The 20,510-nt window shown below is 51.7% G+C and overlaps 1 protein-coding gene across 1 annotated transcript in view; it reads right to left on the bottom strand.

Annotated features, from left to right (window-relative positions):
- Positions 1 to 18,291, bottom strand: part of PRDM15 (PR/SET domain 15) — a gene marked incomplete at both ends in the record, with an annotated part of 42,690 nt that extends 24,399 nt beyond the window's left edge. Inside the window, 7 exon segments of the mRNA XM_080696776.1 lie at positions 304 to 433; positions 2,015 to 2,254; positions 10,818 to 10,919; positions 13,937 to 14,189; positions 14,849 to 15,002; positions 17,563 to 17,656; positions 18,255 to 18,291. Coding sequence (XP_080552902.1) covers positions 304 to 433; positions 2,015 to 2,254; positions 10,818 to 10,919; positions 13,937 to 14,189; positions 14,849 to 15,002; positions 17,563 to 17,656; positions 18,255 to 18,291 — 1,010 coding nt within the window.
- Between the last annotated feature and the right edge of the window lie 2,219 nt (positions 18,292 to 20,510).

The raw sequence follows: 20,510 nt of genomic DNA, 5'->3' as shown, positions 1-20,510 counted from the left end.
GGGCTGGGCTGAAGCAGCCCTGTCTGTGCTCTGTTCATATACTTATTGCCTCTGTGGGTGCTTTAACATGTTTATGATGGTACACTTTATGTTAGGTGTATTTTTCTACAATTTTAAAACTTTGTTTTTAACTCTTCACAGTAGATGAACTGTTCCAGAACACTCCTCATGGCTCACAAGCATTTTCAATTCTGACCATAAAAGATAAAGCCAGTCCTTCAGTCCCTCAGTCCCTGTCCCTCAGTCCCTGTCCCTCAGTCCCTGTCCCTCAGTTCCTACCAGCTGCGTCCAGGCAGGACTCACTTTGGCACCGAGCTGACTTCGCTCGCTGGGGGGGCAAGCTTCCCCAAAACCAGCTCCATGATCCGCTCGTCGGGCGTGGCGCTCCCGGGCTCATCGGGTGGGACCTCGGTGACAATCTCGGCCACTTGCTCTGTCAAAGGGGATGGGACAGACCACACCATCAGCAGGGGGGACGCGGGTCACCATCCAGCCCCAAGTGAACGCCGCAGGCCATGGTTATGGATGTGCGTGTTAAGATTTATACAGAGAAAAATACAGCAGTGTGTTAAAAGCCACACACGTCTGTATATAAAGAAAATCAAAATGTTTTTCTAAACCCAAAATGGTTATAGTTTGTGAGACTCCTGTTTAACTCTACGGTATAATGTTACTTCAATCTCTCTTGGTACAAATCAAAATACTTTGTACACAGAATAAAACCTTATAACTTATCAAATTAGTTCAGAAATCTTAAATTTTATAATTAGATATGCCTGCCATCTTCAGTATATTCAAAAAGTGGATAACTGCCAGGCATGGAAGCGCAGGCCTGTAATCCCAGTACTTGGGAGGCTGAGACGGGAGGACTGCAGGTTAGAGGACAGCCTCAGCAACCTAGCCAAACCCTGAGGTGTAGAATGCCTTTGGGTTCAATCCCCAACCCCCCCCCCCAACACACACACACAAAGGCTGACAGCCATTTTGTTTAAGAGTTAAGTATCGAATAATCACAATAATATATGCCCAGGCCAGATACAGATCCACGAAATAGATGGTAAGATAAAACAGAACCCTGCTAAATGCCTCTCAACACAGGTAGCAATCAGGATTATTCTTCACGTCCCCTCCCCGTCTTGTCTTCTCTGCCTGTCCACAGCGAGGCAGGAAAGGCGAGCGAGCCTCCTGCATCAGATCCAAACGTCCTGCAGATGGGCACTGGCTGAGGACCCGGGACAGGAGGGGGAAGCAGAATGTTCTGGGCAGTTTGTAGTTCTTCTTCTGAGCTCTTTGTAGGTCTAGGATTCATCCCATTTTCACCAAAGAAATCCTGAGACACCCCAGATAGTAAAAGGGAAATATGCCCAGAGCCAGTGGTGTGAAGGGAGGGCCAGCACCCGTGCAACACGCCTTGTGCCCGTGGCCACCGGGCAGCTCGGGCAGGGTCACGTGTGGTCACAGGGAGCAGAATGCATGGCTGCCCAGCCTAAGGGCCCACTTGGCTGCAAACTCCACTGAGGGTACTGCAGGACCAAAGAACAGGCTCTGGCCGAGGCCGGACAAGGCGATGCCCATGTCCAGGTAGAGGAGAGCAAACACTTGGCATCTGCATGAGGGGCCAAACGCTGTCAGCCTCCAAGGGCGGGGCCACTGGTAGGCATGGCCTGGGCAAGCTGGAGGCCATGGCGCTCCTGCAGGACAATGGACACAGAGCGCTCTGTTCTGAGGAGCCCTGCATGGATGACTAGCCTGCTTTGAGGCAAAGAAGCCCCCGTCCCGTCCTGATGGGCACCAGCCACTCGGCGTATCTGCTGACCAAGTGCACCATCTGTCTGTTTTCAGTGTACACTGTATTGGATTATCTCACCGTAACAGGGTTGACTGGGGGAACCAGAAGGGCTCAGGAGCCCCCTCCACAGGACCTTGGTGTGCCAAGTTTTCAGGTGGGGGCTGTTGCGGTCCCAGGGCCAGGTTGGCCGGCCCCCCGCCCACACGCACCCGCACAGCTGCTCACCTGCTGGCTCCTTGTCTTCAACAGTAACCAGGGGCTGCTCGGCTTTCGATGCCTTGGGTCTCCTCCCCCTTCGAGGCTTTTTCTTCTGCTCTTTGAGGGCCCTGGCCGGCGGCAGGCTGGCGCTCTGGGGCGCCACGGGGGGCTCCCCCTGGGGGGCCTCAGGCTCCTTCTCGGGCGCTGCCTCCTGCTGGCCGCCTGAGGAAAGGCTCTTGGTTTGTTCTAGGTGTCCCAGGAGGTGCTCTGTGAGGAGACAGCAGCGACGGCAGGTCAGTTGCAGTGTGCACACCTGCACCGGCCACGTCACCCCATCTGCTCACTTTCCCATTCTGTTTGCTTATGGTATATCTTTTGCCTAGTAAGTGAACCTTGACACCTCTGTTTTTTTAAAACAGAAACATTCCCAGTGCACTGAACACAACTACCTGTTGAGGTGCCCTTGTGCTGTATATTTAGGACTGAGCGTTTCCGACTTGGAGCACTGTGGACTCTGGATTTTAGAATCTCCCAGCATTTCAGACTCAGATTTTTAAATGAGGGATGTTCAACTTATACTTTTTTGAAAAGGAAATCTGGTGACAAAGGCTAGGTGAAGTTCACTATGAGAGCAGCTTTGTAAAAAACAAAACAAAAACTCCGATATAGCGTAATAGTAGTGTTCTTTTTCTCTACATGATGGAATTACAGGCAATTTTTATTTTCTTCTTTAAGTTTATTGCTATTTTCTGATTTCCTCATGGTGAATGTATAGCTTCTTTCTTTAAGGTCCAACATGTCAGGTGCCCCCATTCCTTTTTTCTGTTTGAGCCATTCTTCCAGGAATCCATGGTCCTGTTCCAATCTGGACCACTAATCCTTCTGCACCAGAGCACAGGCTGCCCCTGCAGTCTCCTCGCCAGCACCTGAGCATTCCCTTGTCCCTCTGCCGTGAAAGAGCCTCTTGGACTAGATGCACAGCAGGTATTTGTCGTGTCCTCTGGCTGGGCAACCATGCCCGGCTCCTTTTTCATTTCTAATTTTAACAATTTGGACTGATTCTTTCTTTTGGTTAGGTTGACTAGGAGTTTATCAATTTTATTAATGTTTCCAAAGAACCAGTTTTTTGTTTTGTTGATCCTTTGTATTTTTTTATTCTCTATTGTATTGATTTCTGCTTTCATTTTAATTATCTCCTTACTTCTACTGCCTTTGGGTTTAACTTTTACTGGGTTTTTTGGGCCTTGAGCTGTGTGATTAGTTGTTTATTTGGTGACTCTCTGTTTTTTTTTTAAATATGGGCACTCAAGTGTTATAAGTTTTCCTGTTGAAACTAATTTCAAACCAGGTGAGGTGCCACACAGTCGTAATCCCCGTGCTTGGGAGGCAGGGACAGGAGGATCGTGCAGGTTCGAAGCCAGCCTTGCTGGCTTAAGAGACTCTGTTTCCAAATAAAATATAAAAAAATAGGTCTGGGAGTGTAGCCCAGAGGTAAAAGGGTTCCATCCCCAGTACCACAATAAAAAAAAAAAAAAACTAGTTTCAAAATATCCCATAGATTTTGGTATGGCCTGTCTCTATTTTCGTTTAGTTCTAGGAATTTTTTTAATTCTCCCCTTATTTCTTCTCTAATCCAGTCCTCATTCAAGAGTTTGATTCAGTCTTCATGTATTTATGTAATTTCTTTTGGTCTTCCTATGTTTACTCCTCCTTTCATTCTATTATGATATGAGAAGGCAGGCAATTATATTACATTTTAATGTTATGGTACTTCCTCTGGCCCCAACTGTGCTCTATTTTGGAGAAGGTTCTGTGATCAACTGAGAAAAAAGTATATTCAACTGTTGTTGGCTGAACTATTCCGTGTATCTCTATTAGGTCCATTTGGTTTATATTTTTTCTAGGTCTAAAGAGTCTTTACTCATCTTCTGACTGGAAAATCAATCTAGTGCTGTGAGTGGTGATTTGAAGTCTTCCAATATTATTGTATTTGGGTCTATTTGAGACCTGATGTCCCAAGAAATTTGTTTTACAAAAATAAGTGCACCATATTTGGGGCATAAATACTTACTATCATTATACCTTCTTGTTGGATTATTCCTTTTATTAATAAGAAGTGACCCACTTTGTTTCTTCTGATATGTTTAGCTTCAAGTCATTTTGTCAGATATGAACACTGCTACTCTTGCTTGTTTTCAGGCTTCGATTGCATGGTGTATATTTTTCCATCCTTTCACCTTTAGCCTATGGATATCTTTGGTTCTAAGGTGAATTTCTTGCAAACAGCATATAGTTGAATTATGTTTTTTAATCCACATTATAAGTCTATGTCTTTTAATTGGGGAGTTAAGACCTTTGACATTCAGCATTATTATTGAGATATGATTTTTGTTTCCTGTCATTTTGAGTTCTATTTTCTGTTTGATATAGTGTTATTTCTCCTTCACTAAGCTGCCTGTCTAGTGGAGTTAGCTCTTCTCTGGGTCTGCTATTTGCTATTTTCTTCTTCTTTACGTTTTATTTCTTTATGTATTTTCTTTAGCACTGCCTTGGTGGTCATGCGTTCTTTTATTTTCTGCTTGTCTTGGAACATTTTTATTTCTCGATCAATTTTTTTGTTTTTTGTTTTTTGTTGTTGTTTTGGTGGTACTGGGGTTCCTGGAAGCCCTTCTACCTCCTGGGCTACACTCCCAGACCTTTTTTTTTTTTTTTTTTTTTTGAAACAGGGTCTCCTAAGCCAGTGCAGCTGGCTTTGAACCTGTGTGATCCTCCTGTCTCCGCCTCCCAAGCGCAGGGATTACAAGTGTGTGCCACCACACCCGGCTTCTCTCAATCAATTTTTAATGGCACCTTTGCTAGATAAAACAGTCTTCGTGGGAAGTCCCCCCCGCCCCCCGGGTTTGAAGCACATACCAGCCACTCCTGGCTTTCATAACTTAGGTTGAGAAGTCCAAAGGGATTCTTAATGTTTTGCCCCTGAATATCATCTGTTCTTTTGTTCTCGCTTAAGATTTTTTTTTTTTTTTTTTGGGCCTTCATGTTAATCATTGTATTACATGGCATGGGGAAATCCTTCTTTGATCATGCTTGATGGTGTTCTGAGCATTTCCTGTATGTAGATGCCTAAGTCTTTTTCTATATTTGGGAAAATCTCTGATATTATTTCTCTGAAGAGGTTTCTGAAATACTTGGTTTGTGCTTTTAGAGCTTCTTTAATGCCTATTTTCCATAAGTTAGGTCGTTTCATATTATCCCATATTTCCTGGATGTTCAGATTGTGTTGTTGAATTGTCTTCTTTATATTGCTGTTTTCAGGGGGGAGGGTTGTTTTGTTTTATTTTGTTTTTCAGGTCTGGGATAGAACCCAGAGGCATTTGATCTCCGAGCTACACCCCCTGCCCAATTTTTTATTCTTTATTTTGAAACAGGGTCTGAGTTGCAGAGAGCCTCACTAAATAGCTGAGGCTGTCCACGAACCGCGATCCTCCTGTCTCTGCCTCCCAAATGCTGGGATTACAAGTGTGCGCCACCACTCCTGGCTCTGTTTTCAGTTTTGAATGAACCTTCTTTTAAGAGTGATATTCTGTTTTCCATGCAGTTTACCCTGCCAGAGGTGTTTTCTACTAGTCTTTAATTCATTTATTGACTCCTTCATTTTGCTCAACCTTTTTTTGGCTCTTACTTAGGGTCTCAATTTCTTTGATATGCTCTTTCATTTCCTGTACACTTTCATTCAATTTTACAAATTCTGAATTCTTCTGGTATTTCCTGCAGCTCACTATAGGTGATCTCCCTTATTTCTGTTGAGTTGTGAGAGTATATTTTTTCCTCACTGGTCTTCATTCTCATGTTTTCAGTTTTCAGGTTTGTATTATTGTTGTCTTGGTATCTTCTTCCTCTTTGTGTGTCAATTCTGGGTCTATTGTTTTCCCTTTGTAATAAGGTCTATGCTGGGTGTATATATTTGCCTCTGCAAATCTGTCTCATATAATCAAACTTTTGAGTTTGCCCCCTAGAGCCTTTTAACTTGATATAGTTCTTAGTGCAGGCCAACAATCGTCTCTGATTGGCTACAGGCTACCACGCTCTCCAGGCCCAAATTCTGTAGGGCCAGAGATTCCGACATTCTGTTCAGAGCCTGCAGCCTACTGGTTGGGTTTTAATGCCCCATAGATACCACTGCTGCTCTATTGACTGTGAGCTCATGAAACTGCAGAGCATTGACCTCTGGCCTCTGTGGCCAGTAGGCTTAAGCTCAGCAGGGCCAGATTGCTATGTTCCAAGCTTGTGGCCTGGCTCCAGAGCTTTGATGGCCCCTGGGACACTGCTCCTGACCAGCTCGTATGATCATGTGGAGCACTGTCAGTCACTGGTATGTATGCATGTCAGGCACAAACTCTGCTGACCAAGAAAGTGACCGGTTCTGAGTCTTCAGCTGTGATCTTGTGAGCCCCTGCTGCCCCCTGACCTCCCTGCTTTCAGGGCCCAAGCTCTGGCAGGGAGAGACTGTAAAGCTCTGAGCCTGGGCCTTTGGTGGCTCAGTTACTTAGCTCTAGGGACACCACTGCTGTTCTGGGCAGCTGTGATCACATGAGCCCTTGCTGGCCTCTAGTATTGGTGGTTCCCAAACATGGTTGGTCACAAGTTTATACCTTTTCGAGCTTACAACTCAGTAAGCTAAGTAATTTCACCCTACAGACACCATGGCTGGCCGTCCTGTGGTGATGGCTGGAGACCCTGCAAGGGTGCAGTGAACTCTGACTCTAGGTCCCTCCTGCCCGAATGTCCCTAGGGGCTGTCTGCTAATTCATGTTTCTGTTCTGTCCAACTACAGCCCTCACCCCCACCTCCACAGGGGCGATTTGCAAAGTCAGAGACCCAGCCAGTCTGTTCACTGCCATACAAGTCCCTGTAGCCGTGCAGGGCATATCCCGCTGGGATGATATAGTTAACTTGCAGTCTTGATGAGTGCAGCTAGGATCCCTACAGGCAGAGATGGGTTCAGCTGTGCCGCCAATCTGATGCCTTTAATACAATCCTTCTCACTAAGCCTCTTAGTGGGTTCTGTTGCCTGCAGTGCAGAACTCAATGGACAAGCCTGCCTTCCTCCTCTTTTCTTTTCTTTTTTTCTTTCTTTTTTTTTTTTTGCGGGGTTGGGAATGGAACCCAGGGGCATTTGACCTCCGAGCTACACCCTCTGCCCTGTTTTTTAATTCTTTATGTTTTGAAACAGGATCTCACTAAGTTGCGGAGGGCCTAAGTAGCTGAGGCTGTCCGCAAACTGCAATCCTCCGGTCTCAGCTTCCCGAATGTTGAGATTACAAGCGTGCGCCACCATGCCCGGCAGAAACTGCTTTCCTCCTTCTTGACAGAGCCCTCCATCCTTCCAGTGGCCCACCCTCCAGCAACTTCCAGGAAAAAAATTGACACAGGAGTCAAATGTTTGAGCCCCTGACTGTCCAGAAGCACCCTGAGGCTCCCTCCCCTGTGGACAGCTCGTGGCTCGGATGAGAATTTCCAGCTGGGTGGAGGAGGGTGACATCATCTGACTCACTGTGTCATATGCACCTGCCAGGTCTCTCCCCAAGGATTAACTTCTTTTAGCCCTAGTATAATTACATTCCATCACGGTCCAAGGTGGCCATTTTCATTCACTGCGCCGGTCAACCCAACGCTGGGCTGCTCGCCCTTCTGTCCTGAACACTTCTTACTTCCTGCCTTCGGCCCTCTCCACTCTCTGTGAAACCACTCCTGGTCACACGCTGGGACTCTCAGGACACCCTCCAGTTTGAACTTTCCTCTGCTTGTATTCTCTGTTTCTTTCTGGAAGATTCTTCAGAGTCCTCTATCTGTCAGACCTGATTCTGCTCCCCCAGCTGTTCCTTGCTGAATCTCTGGTCATTCTCTGGTCTTTTAAAATAGCAGCCTGTCCTCAGTTAACTAATGCAGTAGCACCCCTTACCTCTCTTGTTTGAGGTTCCCTTGCTTTGGTTTGGTTTTCGGTTCCAAAGAGCAACCTGTTTCTACTGGCTGTTTCGGTTTCTTCCCTTATATCTGACTTTCTTCCAATGTCTGGAATATTCATGTTCCAGGTGTCGCCTCTCTGGGGCCCAGGGACACAGCCAGGCCTCCCTGAGGCTGGCCACACCATCAGGGACCTCACTCTCTTCCCCTGAAATCCCGCGTCCCCTCGTAGGACGTAGGCGTGGCCAACCCACTGAGGGCACAAGATGCTATTCCTGAAGGAAGACAGGAGGCGGCTGAGGGCCTCACATGTCAGGACAGAGACTCCCCGAGCCCACATCCCAGTGTGTCGGCCCCTCCCAAGGGTGGACCTTAGTGTTCTGCACGTATTTGAGGGGTGGAATGGAAGGCTGGGGTCTGCACGCTTCACACAGACTGCCAGCGACAACCCTGCCTGCCCTCGACTCCTTGCACCTGGTGCTTAGTGTCTGAGGCTCCCGGGGCTGCAGCAGCAGTGGCCGTGCCCTGGCCCTGCACCGCGCCACCCACTGGCTCCTGACTGGTCACCGGCTGGTCACCGCCACTCCACCTCCAGGCTTTCCAGCTTGCCAGCCCCTCTGTGCTTCCCATTCTTTTTTGTCTTTGCCATTTTTATGGAATTCCAGGAGGGCTGAGGATAGTGCACCTGTCCACCGTGCCAAGCACAGTAGAATCCCAGGGAACATGGGGTAAAGGCACCTTTGGGTGATAAGACAAGGGCCACAGTCTCCACCTTCCTGTGCCCGCTAACAACTTCCCCGTCTCCTGGTGCTCTGCCTGGTGGGTCTGGCTTCAAAAAGCAAAGCCATCTTCACCCGCCTGCAGTCACACATCTTCTAAGTTCAATTAGGAAACAAACGAGAGAATTTCAAGTGCAAAACACCGCTTTGGTTTAGAAGTTACACAACGCACAGAGCAAACCTGGCAGGCTGGATCAGGAACCTATACAATCAAGCCTTTCCAGGTGAGTGAAGCCTCTCAGACACGGCCCTGCAGAAGGCAGCTTCAGGCCCGGCAGGATTCTGGCACCGAGAAGCCCAGAATCACCACTCTTCCTGTCAGAGCACAGCAGGGCCCCTGTAGTGACATGAAGCCCATTCTCTGCAGACCTGCCTCCCACAGGGATGACCTCAGGCTCTGAGGCTGTCCTTGGTGCCAGCCCGGTGGAGACAGATGGGGCCCCCCTGCCCTCTTTCCCTTCTGCCTGGCTCTGTGCCCCCACTCCTCTGCCAGAGGGGCCCACAGGACACCCAGAGAGGCTGCAGCAGAAGGGGGAGCTCTTAAACCTCGGGGCACTCTGCAGGGCAGGCTGGGAGCAGGCCTGGGCTGCTGCGCTGAATCTGGCTCCAGCATGCGCAGCCACACAACCCAGGCAGGGGATCTGCTCCTCTGGCCTCAGCCTGCTCACCCTCAAGGGGATATCTTGGTTATAGAAATGGTCACTGTGAGATTCGCTGAGCTCATGCGAGTGAGTGCTCTCTAGGTCTCCGTGCACACCACCTACTGGCGCCCACGCTCCGCCTCCTATGGGGCCCCAGCAGGGCTCGATGCCTGTGTGATGGGTGCTTGCTTTTTTCTTCATTCAAAACCAGTCACTAAGCGGGGCATGATGGCACACACTTGCAATCCCAGTACTTGGGAGGCTGAGACAAGAGGATCACAGTTCATGGACAGCCTCAGCTACTTATTGAGGCCCTTGTAACTCAGTGAGACACTGTTTCAAAGTAAAGAATAAAAAACCCGGCTGGGGGTATAGCTCAGAGGTAGAATGCCCCTGGGTTCCATCCCCAGTTCTGCAAAAAAATTAAAATAAAAATAAATTGCTTACGTGTTTTGCCACCAGGAAAAAGTCAAAACATGTAAGAAAGTCCTTGCTTGTGGGCTGAGTGACCACATCTCCTGTGACGGCCCCAAATGCAGTGATCCCTGAGTTGGACTCTGCCCACATCCAGGTATGCGTTCTTCCCAGACATATCGGCTCTAGAAAACCCAGCAGCCACTCAGCTGTTTCTATCTGGGTGGCACACAGAGAGGGTTCTCACCAAGCAAAAGGCAAGACGTGTTTAGCCTGAGATGAGGAGGCTGCCGCGGGAGGCTGTGGCCAGAGAGCTGAAGTTAGACGGTGCCTGTCACTCAGAAAAAATCTTACTGAGTATCTGAAGAATGCTCACAGTGGCCTTCCTGCTGCTAAAAGCTGCCTGAGAGGAGACTTCTCACAGCTTCCAGAACATTCTGACTACAACCTGGTGAGGAGAGCTGGAGTCAGGCCAACCCCCAGCCAGATGGCCACCAAGATCGTGCCCTGGGATTATGGCACCGAAACCCCGCTCAGGGCTTGGGCCCTCTGCACACATTCACAACACAGTAAAAGGCCACTGCGTCTACAAATAATTTCTCCCATAGTTTACACGACTAAAATCGTATCACCCACAAGTCCAAAAGAGGCTAAAATCTTATCACACACAAGTCCTGTGGAGAAACCGAAGCTCTAGGAGAAGGTCAGGACGCCCCCTGCGTTGCGTAACCGGGCTACATGCAATTCTCTGGCCACCTCTGACTGGTAGGTCAGCCTGAGCAGATTCAATGTGCCCTGGAGGGACAGAAAGCAGAAGCAGGGCTGCGGGGCAGCGGCCTGGCACTGGCCTGTCCACTCCACGGCCCGAGCCCGCCCAGCTCGGGCCGAGCTGTGGTCCCAAAAGCAGGAGGGCCGAGCCACCCCTGCCAAGGGGAGGGACCCAAGTGACTTCTCTGGGGCGACAGGGCAGGCAGGACAAGGCCAGGACACCCCAGAGCTGCGGGGCGCAGTGTGAGTCAGGCCCACACTTACCGTTCAGCAGCTGCAGCTCCAGGAAGGAGGCGGGACACACCTTACACACCCACGGGCCACGCTCCGGCTCCACGGGGGCGCTGCGCTCCGGCGTGCCTGTGGCTTCAAGAGACAGCAGAGGAGAGGTGAGGGGTGGGGTCTCCACGAAGCCCAACAACGGGAGCAGCCGCCCCTGGAGGTGAGGGGTGCAGAGTAGCGGTTCCGTAAACTCTCGCCACACACGCGCACGGTGCCCAGCTCAGTCTCCTGATGTTGACATTATCCCACTTCACAGACCAGATACTGAGCGTGGCCGTCTGCTGCAGGGTCTACCCCGCCACCAGGTGCAGACACAACCTCCTCAAGGCGCCAGCCAGCGGGACTAGGTGCACCCCTCCACACGACCTCTAGAAAAACACGTGGATGGGGACCCAAACCAGCCAGCCACCGGGGCTCTGAGCCTGGCGTGCGCGGCCTGCGCGGAGCCTCTGGTCGGAGGAAAGGGGTTTCTGACTTTCAACAGCCACGTGGGGCAGCTGGCTACTCCCCAGACAATGCTCCTGCCTCCATCAAAGTCACCAAGAGTTGAGAAGGGAGGACGGGATGAAGACAAGGGATCCAGGCCGTGGGCTGGCCCTCATCAGGCAGAGGGAGCTGCAGGCTCCTTTTTTGGGTACTGGGGATTGAACCCAGGGGCATTCTACCTCTGAGATACACCTACAGCCCTATTTGATATTTTTATTTGGAATCAGGGTCTCACTAAGTTGCTGAGAGCCTCACTAATCTGCTGAGGCAGTCCTTGAACCTGGGATCCTCCTGTCTCAGCCTCCAGAGTACTGGGATTACAAGCATGCACCACTACGCTTGGCTTTTATTATTTATTTTGAAACTGGCTTTCTCTAAGTAGCTGAGGGTCTTGGTAAGTTGCTGAGGCTGGCCTGGACCCTGTGATCCTCCTGTTCTGGCCTCAATACTAAGACTTCAGCGTGTGCCACTGCACCTGGCTATGAATGTTAATTTTTAAAAATTTAAAAATAATGAAACCAAGCTTTTCTCTGCTCCTTGACCTCTGATGACCTCCTGATAAGCCATCGGAGGCTGAACACATCATTAAGTTGTGTGGGGAGCCATTAAGGTTTTCCCCTTATCTTTACTAAAAGACTACTTCTGAGTGTCCTTCGCCCAGAGTCGACAAGGTCTGGGGTCATAGAGGGTTCAAAGTAATTAAGGTCTGAGAGAAGACTAGGTTCGTGTTGTTCGTGATGGCACGAGGGTATTGACTGACCTGCCCGTGATGTATGTACTTTGGATTTGTCATTATTGTATTCCGGTGTAACCTGAAGTGAGAAATTGTATAAATACCACAAGAGAAATAAAACCGGGATGAGCCAGTAGAGATATCGACCCAGGAGTAGACTGGCGACCCTCCCATGCTCGAACTGAATTCTTTAATCCTCAGTCCTCTCTTCGGAACCCGCACTTTTGCTGGCTGGCTCCGGCAAAGCTGATGACACTTATCCACTTATCCTACAACACAGCAGAGCGCAGGGCGCCGGCTGCCCCCTGGGGCCATGCGGGTGACGGGAGCTGAGGCTGCCCCACAAGACAGAGAGGGTGGTGCTGTCTGTCCCTAGGCAGGACAAGATCAAAACTCGAAATACACTTCCATCAGCCGGCCGTGGTGGCACACGCTTGTCATCCCAGCATTCGGGAGGCTGAGACAGGAGGATCATGGTTCACAGACAGCCGCAGCTACTCAGTGAGGCCCTTTGCAACTCAGTGAGACCCTGCTTCAAAATAAAGAATAAAAAATAGTGCTGGGAGTGCAGCTTGGAGGTCGAGTGCCCCAGTTTTCATCCCAGCACCACACATAAATAAAATAAATAAATAAACACACTTCAATTGAATGCGTGTGGCTTCTGTACCACAGCAAAGTCAAAACATCCTGAGTCAAACCAAGCCAAAGACTGTATTCAGAAGCTAACTCCTGGGATCTGCAAAATGGCTGGTCTCGGCAATAAAGATGCGTGCTCTAAGCAAACATGAAAAGGGAACAGAACAGACCCACGGAGCCTGATGAGCCGACGCGCAGCAACCAAGACGGCCACAGCTCGGCTCCAGGGGCACGCCGATGGCTCCCGGGTCCCGCGTGGCCTGCCCCGCCCAGCCACACAGGGCCTCCCTGGCTTTCCCAGGCAGCCACACCGTCCCAGGAGGCCTCAGGCTGCAGGACAGGAAGCCATCCCTCCCCGCGCCAGGCCGGTCACTAGGAGCAGGCACGCGGCCAGCTTTCTGTTGCTGTTGCCTGCCTACGCAGGCCTTGCTGAGCTTCCAAGACGTGGGCAGAGTGCGTCCTCGTGCCGGCTTCTGCTGGGCCAGGCATTCAGCACACGGCCTTGACTCCATGGCCCAGAAATGGCCGCCATCGCCAGCAATTGGACGCTTCCCTATGCAGTGACTCTGCCCACTGGGCTTGCTGAAGGAGGAGAGGAGAGGGGACCTCCTCTCCTGGTGAGCGGACCCTCGTCACAGCAATGACAGCAGCGTCTGCACCTGGGCAGGATCCACGGAGCCACAGGAAACCGCTGCCCTGCAGGTCAAGGGGCCAGTTACCAGCCACTGCAGTGATGGATCGAGGCCCAAGGACCTACTATAAGGGTAGGAGCGACTTAAAATCCAACCCTGTCAGGCATGATGGCACACACCTGTAATCCCAGTAGCTGGAGGCTAAAACAGGAAGACAGCAGGTTCAAGACCAGCCTCAGCAACTTAACGAGACTCTCAGTAACCTAGGGAGATCCTGTTTCAAAAAAAATTTTTTTTAAGTGCTGGGGGTATAGCTTTGGAGGTAGGATGCCCCTGGGTCCAATCTCCAGCACTACAAAAAAGAATCCAACTCTACCAATGACATTTGAGAGGCGGCACCTCTCCCAGGAAGGGTCCACAGAGGCTGGACCACCTCCTTGTCTGTCATCTGATGGCGACCAAGCAGAACCATGGCCCAGCTGCGCACCAGCTCGCCTCTGCATCACCTCTCCCTGCCGCCCTGGCCGCGACCCAGCAGCTCCGCCATTACAGTAGGAGGGCTGGCACGTCCGGCCTAGGAGCCCTTGGCCCCAGGCCGTGAACCGAGGACATACCGGGGACACTGGAGCAGGCCTGCTTCAGCATGGGCTTGTCCATCTTCTTGGCGTAGAAGGCCGCGTACCACACGCGCAGCTCGGTGCCCGGGGGGATGTCCCGTGAGGTGGTGAAGTAGACGTCGCCGCCGTGCTGGTAGGCTGTCAGGTTCTGGTGCCCGGGCTCCACTGCCGGCCGCACCAGCATCATCCAGTTGCAGTCGTCCTCACTCGAGGTGTCGAAGCACACGGGGTGCCCATCCTTCTGGAATACCTGGGGACCCGGGCAGGAGGCACTTACCAACCATCCTGCTGCCCAGCCACGCCGAAGCCACACAGGCTGCCATGGGGCCTGGCTGGTGCTCCAGAGCTCAGGAGCGTCTCAGGGAGACAGACCGTGGGGCTTAGGCGGGTCGGGCTGGTCACAGGCAGAGGAGGCAGGGGGGCGGTGAAGGGTCCCCGGGAGCAAAGCACCCGGCCCATGGGAACACGCTGGCCTCGGGCTGCTCAGCGAGCAGCAGAGTTGGAAATTACAGAAGGACACCTTTACTTCCATGTTTGTGGTACAAAAACAAACCAAGAGGAAAGACAAGCCGGGCGTGGTGGGCACACTTGTAATCACAGCATTTGGGAGGCTGAGACTGGAAGATCGCGGTTCGAGGACAGCCCCAGCTCCTTAGCAATTCAGTGAGACTGTGTTTCAACATAAAAAATAAAAAATAGGGCTGGGGGTGTAGCTCAGAGGTAGAATGCCCCTGGGTTCCATCCCCAGTCCTGAAGAAAAAAAAAATTATAAAAAAAAAAAGAAAGACATTTTCCTGGAAATTGATACAAGGTTTAGAGCTGTTTCCAAAGGACTCAGGGCTCTCATTCCCCAGGCCCACAGGGATGGTGCTGGGAACCTGCTCCCAGGCTCCTGGCGGCGGCCTTTACCTTCAGCGGAAACGCCGACTCCTTCTCCCATTTGGCCACCCGCCTGGACTCGAAGGGGCCGAACTGCGTGCGCTTGACCAGCTGCGTGATGGCGAACACGCCTTCCGCCCCATCCTCCAGGCGTCGGATCTCCAGGCTGGAGGGGAGGGAGGACCTGCAGGGGGAGGGACTGGCTCACAAGGGCCCACCTCTCTCACCGCGTCCCCAGAGCTGCTCCCTGCCCGCCTGCCCGCGGCTTCGGAGCTGTGGCGCTCCGGGTGGCAGAAGGGAAGCTCTGCTCAGACGCTCAACAGGAGCCAGGCTGAGGATCTACTGACTCCCGGGCATGGCCACCACCTCCAACGGCCTTGGCTCCAAAGGACCTACCAGGAGGCCAGGTAAGATACGCCAGAGCCGCTACAGAGGATCACTGACTATAAGACGGTTAAAACCTACCCAAGAGCCAGGCATGGCGGGCACGCTTGTAATCCCCGCGCTTGGGAGGCAGAGACAGGAGGATCGCGCAGGTTTGAAGGCAGCCGCGCTGGCTTGAGAGACCCTGTTTCCAAATAAAAACTATAAAATAGGTCTGGGAGTGTAGCCCGGAGGTAGAAGGGCTTCCAAGAACCCCAGTACCACCAAAAAATTAAATAAAAAATCTACCCAAGAGAATGAAAACCAAACTACCAAACTAATGCATGCGTATCTGTGTTCACAGCTGCACAATTCACCGTAGCCAAACTATGGAACCAGCCAAGATGTGATGGAATTTTACTCAGCCATAAAGAAAAACAATTACGTCATTTACAGGGAAATGGATGGAACTGGAGGACATTATGCTAAGTGAGATTAGTAAGTCAGAAAAAATAAGAAATCAGATGCTCTCTATAATATATGGAAGCCAGGGAGAAACTGGGTCATAGGAGAAACCATAGATGAGCAAATAAGGCGACCTAACTGAGGGGATGGGAGGAGGGAGAGGGAAATCCTCTAATGTTCATGATGTATTTTAACAAACATATCAAAGTCAGTCACTAAGCCAAACATGAGAAGGAGGGGGGGGAGGGGATGGGGCGGGAACTGGGAAGGGCCAACTGGGTGATGTGTGCATGTATGCCTCCACCATCTTGCATCCATTGAGATGTATGACTACAATGCACCAAATTAAAATTTAAAAATTAGAGAAAACATAAAAATAAGTTTAAAAAACTATCGAGGGCAGTGCCAGCCGCACAGTCCAGGTGTACAGTGCTGGAGGACAGATGGGACCTGAATCAGAGAAGGCTGTGGCCCTCGATGGTGACAGGCATGCCAACCACTGGACAGGGTCCCCGCCAGGTAGAACCAGCTGGTTCGCTGGGAATGCAGTGACCTTTTTAACTAAACTAAAAGACGGGCAGAAACAGGGAGCTGGAGGAGGAGGGCATAGGAGCTGGGACCACAGTGCGGCTGCGTCCAGAGGCAGAGGACACCAGGGCACTGAGCACAGGCCCCATGGGAGCGAGTGGTTCTGGACAGAGGAGGCCACACAGGGGGCCGGCATCTGAGCCCAAGGGCGCCCGCTGGGTATTCACGGGCAACGGCGGCCCTGGGGGTTTGAGGGAGGGAGAGAGCTGGTCAGTTTACTGCTTGGGGCAGAAATGTTCATCTTTGTTTTGTTTTGCGGTACTGAGGATGGAACCCAGGAGCACTCTACCTCTGAGCCACACCCCCTGCCCTATTTTTTATTATTTTAAACAGGGTCTCACTAAGTTGCAGAGGGCCTTGCTAAGTAGCTGAGGCTGTCTGTGAACTGCGATCCTCCTGTCTCAGCCTCCCGAATGCTGGGATTATGAGCGTGCGCCACCACGCCTGGCTTCATCTGTTGTGAGTAGATTAAGTCACTCTGAAGCAAAGTCAGTAAGAGGGGTGGGTGGGGGCAGCTGGAAGGATCCAGAACTGGTCCTGGCACGGCAGCAGCAGTGGGCTTCGCACCTCCCTGTGTGGCGCCATCGCAGGTGACAGCCTAACAACCTCTTGGGGGCAATGTCCTCCCTGGGTCTCAGAGGGGACTGAGAGAGCGAGGACACCCCGTCCAAGTTCACAGAGTGGCCACGGGCCGGCTGGGAGACGCCTCGGCACCCAGCCTGGGGCCCGTGCTTGGCCTCCACGGTCATGAGCAGCTGCGGGCCTTGGGGCCCCTCGGTGCCTTGGCCCTGGACTCCCTGGCCAGTGTCGCCCACCCCAGCCCACCTGGCCTGCGATGCTCCTGTCATACAGAGGAGACCCGACTAGCAGACCTCAGAACAGCTCAGGCTAGGGATGGCCTGGCCTGAGAACCCCGAACTCCACCAAAATACCCTGAGAGGCCGAGACAGGAGGACCGCAGGTTTGAGACCAGCTTTCAGAAACTCAGTGACAGCCTGAGCAACTTAATGAGACCCTGTTTCTAAATAAAAAATATAAAATAAAAAGGCTGTAGTTCAGAGGTTGTCTCTGAGTTCAATTCCCAGGATAGCCCTCTAACAACAACCCCCCCTCCTCCCGCCTCCAACTAATGTACTCTGAGGCTTTGAGAACGACCGAGAGCAGTCCCAAGGCTGGCCAGCAAGGCCCCGCTCCCTGGGTGGGACCATTCCTGCCTGCTCCCTTCCTCCTCCTGTCTGCAAACACTGGGACAGGGGAGCTCTCGCCCACCGGATGTGCAGAGAATCGGTTCACAAACAGCGCTGTGGGGCAGCGCCATGGTCACTCACCGTGCCCGGCTCAGCACGAAGGAGTCCTTGACCATGACCACGGGGCCCAGCTCGGGACACTCGGAGTCATGGTACTGGCTACAGTCTTCACACCCTGCGGACAGACACGGAGCGTTAGAGGGGAGGGCGCCCAGGGAGGGAGGGCCCAAAGAACACAATTTGAAAATCGGGGACCCCTACCCAATGGGGGGAGACTCATAATACAAAGGCACTGTGGGGAGAACAAGGGCACATCTGGAGAGAGAAGCCTGCATCACCAGGCTGCCCCGCAGCAGTCCCCAAGTCAGGGCACAAGAGCCCACCCCCAAGAAGAGCCCTGCTCTGTGCAGGCTCAGATCCCCGCCCCCACCCCAGTGGAGCCAAGACTACGGTCTTCCCAGACAACAAGAAACGAGGCGTTACCATGCAACCTGCTCACTGTAAACCTCGCACACCTCCCTCTTTCTGACTGAGGGCCCCCGCCCCGCAATGCACCCTTGGCCAGGAGTCCCAAGGACCATGATCCTGTTGAGACCGCGCTCCTCCAGTGCACGGCCCATAAAACAAGTCATGTCTCTTAGAGCAAGTGAAGTCATGTCGGGTAAAAAAGCGTGTCTGTTATAAAAACAGCACGATGTGGCTTTCTTTGCCCAGACTTCAAGGGCCCAGCGCCCCAGCCCCGTGGCCGAGCTGGTCCCACACAGGCCACTTACAGATGAACACAATCTCTTCACTGCCGTCTTCGGCCATGTCTGACACCTGCCAGGACACGAGAGAACCTCATTAATGACCAGCCTTCTCCAGAGCAATGTGTGAAGACAATTCCTACAGAGGTCGCCTCAGGTCCGTTACAGCACGCGTCAAAGGGAACAAGGGGTGCTGATTTTTTAATAAAACCAATGGATCTGAACGACTCAAACCTCCATCTTTTCACATTAGCCTTCAGTTTCTATTTGTAAACAGACGCCATTTTTAAGTAGCCAGGTTTTGATCCCAGCCAGGCGTGATGGCACACATCTGTAATCCCAGTACTTGGGAGGCTGAGACAGAATTGCAGGTTCGAGGACAGCTTCGGCAACATAATGAGGCTTTCAGCAACCTAGAAAGATCCTGTTTCCAAACAAAAAAATAAAAAGGGCTGGGGTACGTCGTGTAGCTCGGAGGTAGAATGTCCCTGGGCTCAATCCCTACAATCCCTAATACACCTGTACACACACACATGCACACAGATACACACACACACACACACGCCCGTGTTCACACTGCCACTTCTCTGGTTTTTCCTCTCTCCATGGGGTGTGAATTCCTTGGGGGCGGACATGTTTAATGCAATCTCTGTTCTTCAGTTCCTAACCTGTGCCTGACACCCCCAAAATACTTGTTCTCTGGAGAACAAACAATACCTGACGCCACAGAGGCTCTCCTGTCCCACATAAACCTTCCAACGCTCATCCCTTCTATTTCCTTCCATCCTTTGAGGGTCACCTCAAACCCCCTCCACAGTGAGAGGCTGGGCACAGGCTGACCTCCCCACACACATTTGCAGCATAAGCTTGGACAATGTTCATTCTGAGGCCTCAGATTCCTAAGCTGTAAAATGGAAATGAAATTGTCCACCTTGTGCAGTTTTGGGAGGAGCATAAAGTGAGATACACACAATCTGTGCTACCAAATAATCGTCCCCACCCCACATCCTTCCTGCCTTCCCTCCTTGCCCTGACGCTCTAGTGTCCCCGGCTGGGCATCTTTTTAGGGAAGAATGTAAGCTGGCACTTGTTCAATATTGGTCCCCCTCACCCTCCACCCTATCCTATCTCCAACAGCTTGAACTGGACAGCAGACATCAAAGCCCAGGTGAGAATTCAGATTCTCTGGATGTACGTGCTGTGAACAGAGGAAGGAGAAAGTTGGAAGTCTCATGAGTGCGAATTAGCTACATGGAAGCAAGGCAGAAAGGGATTTCCAAAATGCCTCTAAATTGCCAGAAATAACTAGGACATACTCTCCCCCTCCTCGTACCGCAGTGCTGTATTTCTTTTTCTGGAACGTGCATTAAAGTCGGAAGCTGCCTCTTGGGGCCTAGCAAGTTTAACCAGCTTCCCACCGCTGCCTGGACTGCTGGTCAGTGGACAGTACCTGTGGACAGAGACCAGTGTGGGGTGGAGTGAGCAGTGCTCACCCAGCAGAAGGCAAAGAGGGGCACTCCGTGGACCAGCTGGTACGGTATGGGTTTAAAATGTCCCTCAAAGCAGCTCGTATGTTAGACAACACAGCCAGGTTTAGGGGGGACAGGCTGGAGGGATGGATTCCTGGGACGCCGCCCAAGGCTGTAGCTATCCCAAGCTCTCTCTCCCTGCTGCGGAGCCATTTCTGCCGCGAGGCAGCTGATCATGGGACTGCCACCTCAAATTGTGAGTCCTAAACTAAACCTTTCTTTCTCTACGGTGTACTCATCAGCTCCGCTCAGGCCAGGGGAGTCCACGAGAGCAGCAGGCCTCAAGAGGTCCCTGGATACCGCAGCAGATCAGAGCCCTGCCATGTTTGCCAGAACTGGAGTGGGGCATATGCAGAAGGGACTCACTCCCATCTTGTCTGCGCTGGAGGCCTGGCGTGGTCACCTGCCCTTGGCCTGGACCTCAAAGACAGATCAGCCCTTCAGAAGACACACCCCGGCACACAGAGCTGCAGGGAGAGGAAACCAGGCTGAGGCAGCTTTAGAAGCCAAGAAGCCAGGCATGGTGGCCCTGGCTTGTAATCCCAGCGTTCGGGAGGCTGAGACCGGAGGATCGTGGTTTGCGGACAGCCTCAGCTACTTAGTGAGGACCTCCATTACTTAGTGAGACCCTGTTTCAAAATAAAGAATAAAAAATAGGGCAGGGGGTGTAGCTCGGAGGTCGAATGCCCCTGGGTCCTATCCCCAGGCCTGCAAAAAAAAAAAAAAAAAAAAAAAAAAAAAAAAAAAAAGAGAG

Source organism: Muscardinus avellanarius, assembly GCF_963383645.1.
Source record: "Muscardinus avellanarius genome assembly, chromosome: 5".
Classification (NCBI taxonomy): domain Eukaryota; kingdom Metazoa; phylum Chordata; class Mammalia; order Rodentia; family Gliridae; genus Muscardinus; species Muscardinus avellanarius.
Note: the sequence above shows the minus strand (reverse complement) of the source record. Positions and strands in the feature narration are given on the sequence as shown.